The following is a 616-nucleotide window of genomic DNA, read 5'->3' as shown; positions in this document are numbered from 1 at the left end:
AGCGCCCGGGACGTTATTCTCCGTCACGTACACGTCGTAAACCGACTGCATGAATCTCGGCGCGTTGTCGTTTTCGTCCGAGACGTGCACTTTGATGGACTTGCTTGTGGAGAGAGACGGCACCCCCTTGTCTTTGGCGACCACCGTGAGCGTGTAAGACTCCGCTTTCTCGCGGTCCAGCGGACCGTCTGTGACGATCGTGTAATAGTTTTTGAAAGACGACTTGAGTTTGAACGGAACCTCGCCGTGCAGCTCACAGGTCATCTGTCCGTTCTCGCCGGAGTCACGGTCCATGACGCTCAGCAGAGCGATCACCGTGCCCGGGGCAGCCTGCTCACTTACCGACTCCGTGACCGTGCTGAAACTAATCTCCGGCGTGTTGTCGTTCACGTCGATGAGTTTGACCAGAACTTTGCAGTGTGCGGGCACGGCGTTCGGCCCCATGTCTTTAGCCTGCACGTAGATCTGATGCGTGCTGCTCTCCTCGTAATCCACCTCACCGGTCACTTCAATCCTCCCGGTGCGCGAGTCGATGTTAAACAGATCCCGAATGCGCGGCGGATTGTGACTACTTAGAGAGTAAACAATCTCTCCGTTCTGGCCCTCGTCCATATCA

General features: G+C 56.3%; 1 protein-coding gene across 1 annotated transcript; it reads right to left on the bottom strand.

The window, feature by feature from the left end:
• Positions 1 to 3: 3 nt before the first annotated feature.
• On the bottom strand, positions 4 to 612 carry LOC107682266 (protocadherin-10-like; the record flags this gene model as incomplete). The annotated part of the gene is made up of 1 exon (XM_016478563.1): positions 4 to 612. A coding segment is annotated over one exon (609 nt), but the record flags the coding sequence as incomplete, so codon positions are not given.
• Between the last annotated feature and the right edge of the window lie 4 nt (positions 613 to 616).

Source organism: Sinocyclocheilus anshuiensis, unplaced genomic scaffold (assembly GCF_001515605.1).
Source record: "Sinocyclocheilus anshuiensis isolate Anshui unplaced genomic scaffold, SAMN03320099.WGS_v1.1 C31982991, whole genome shotgun sequence".
Lineage (NCBI taxonomy): Eukaryota > Metazoa > Chordata > Actinopteri > Cypriniformes > Cyprinidae > Sinocyclocheilus > Sinocyclocheilus anshuiensis.
The sequence above is the reverse complement of the archived record's forward strand: the minus strand, read 5'-3'. Positions and strand labels throughout refer to the sequence as shown.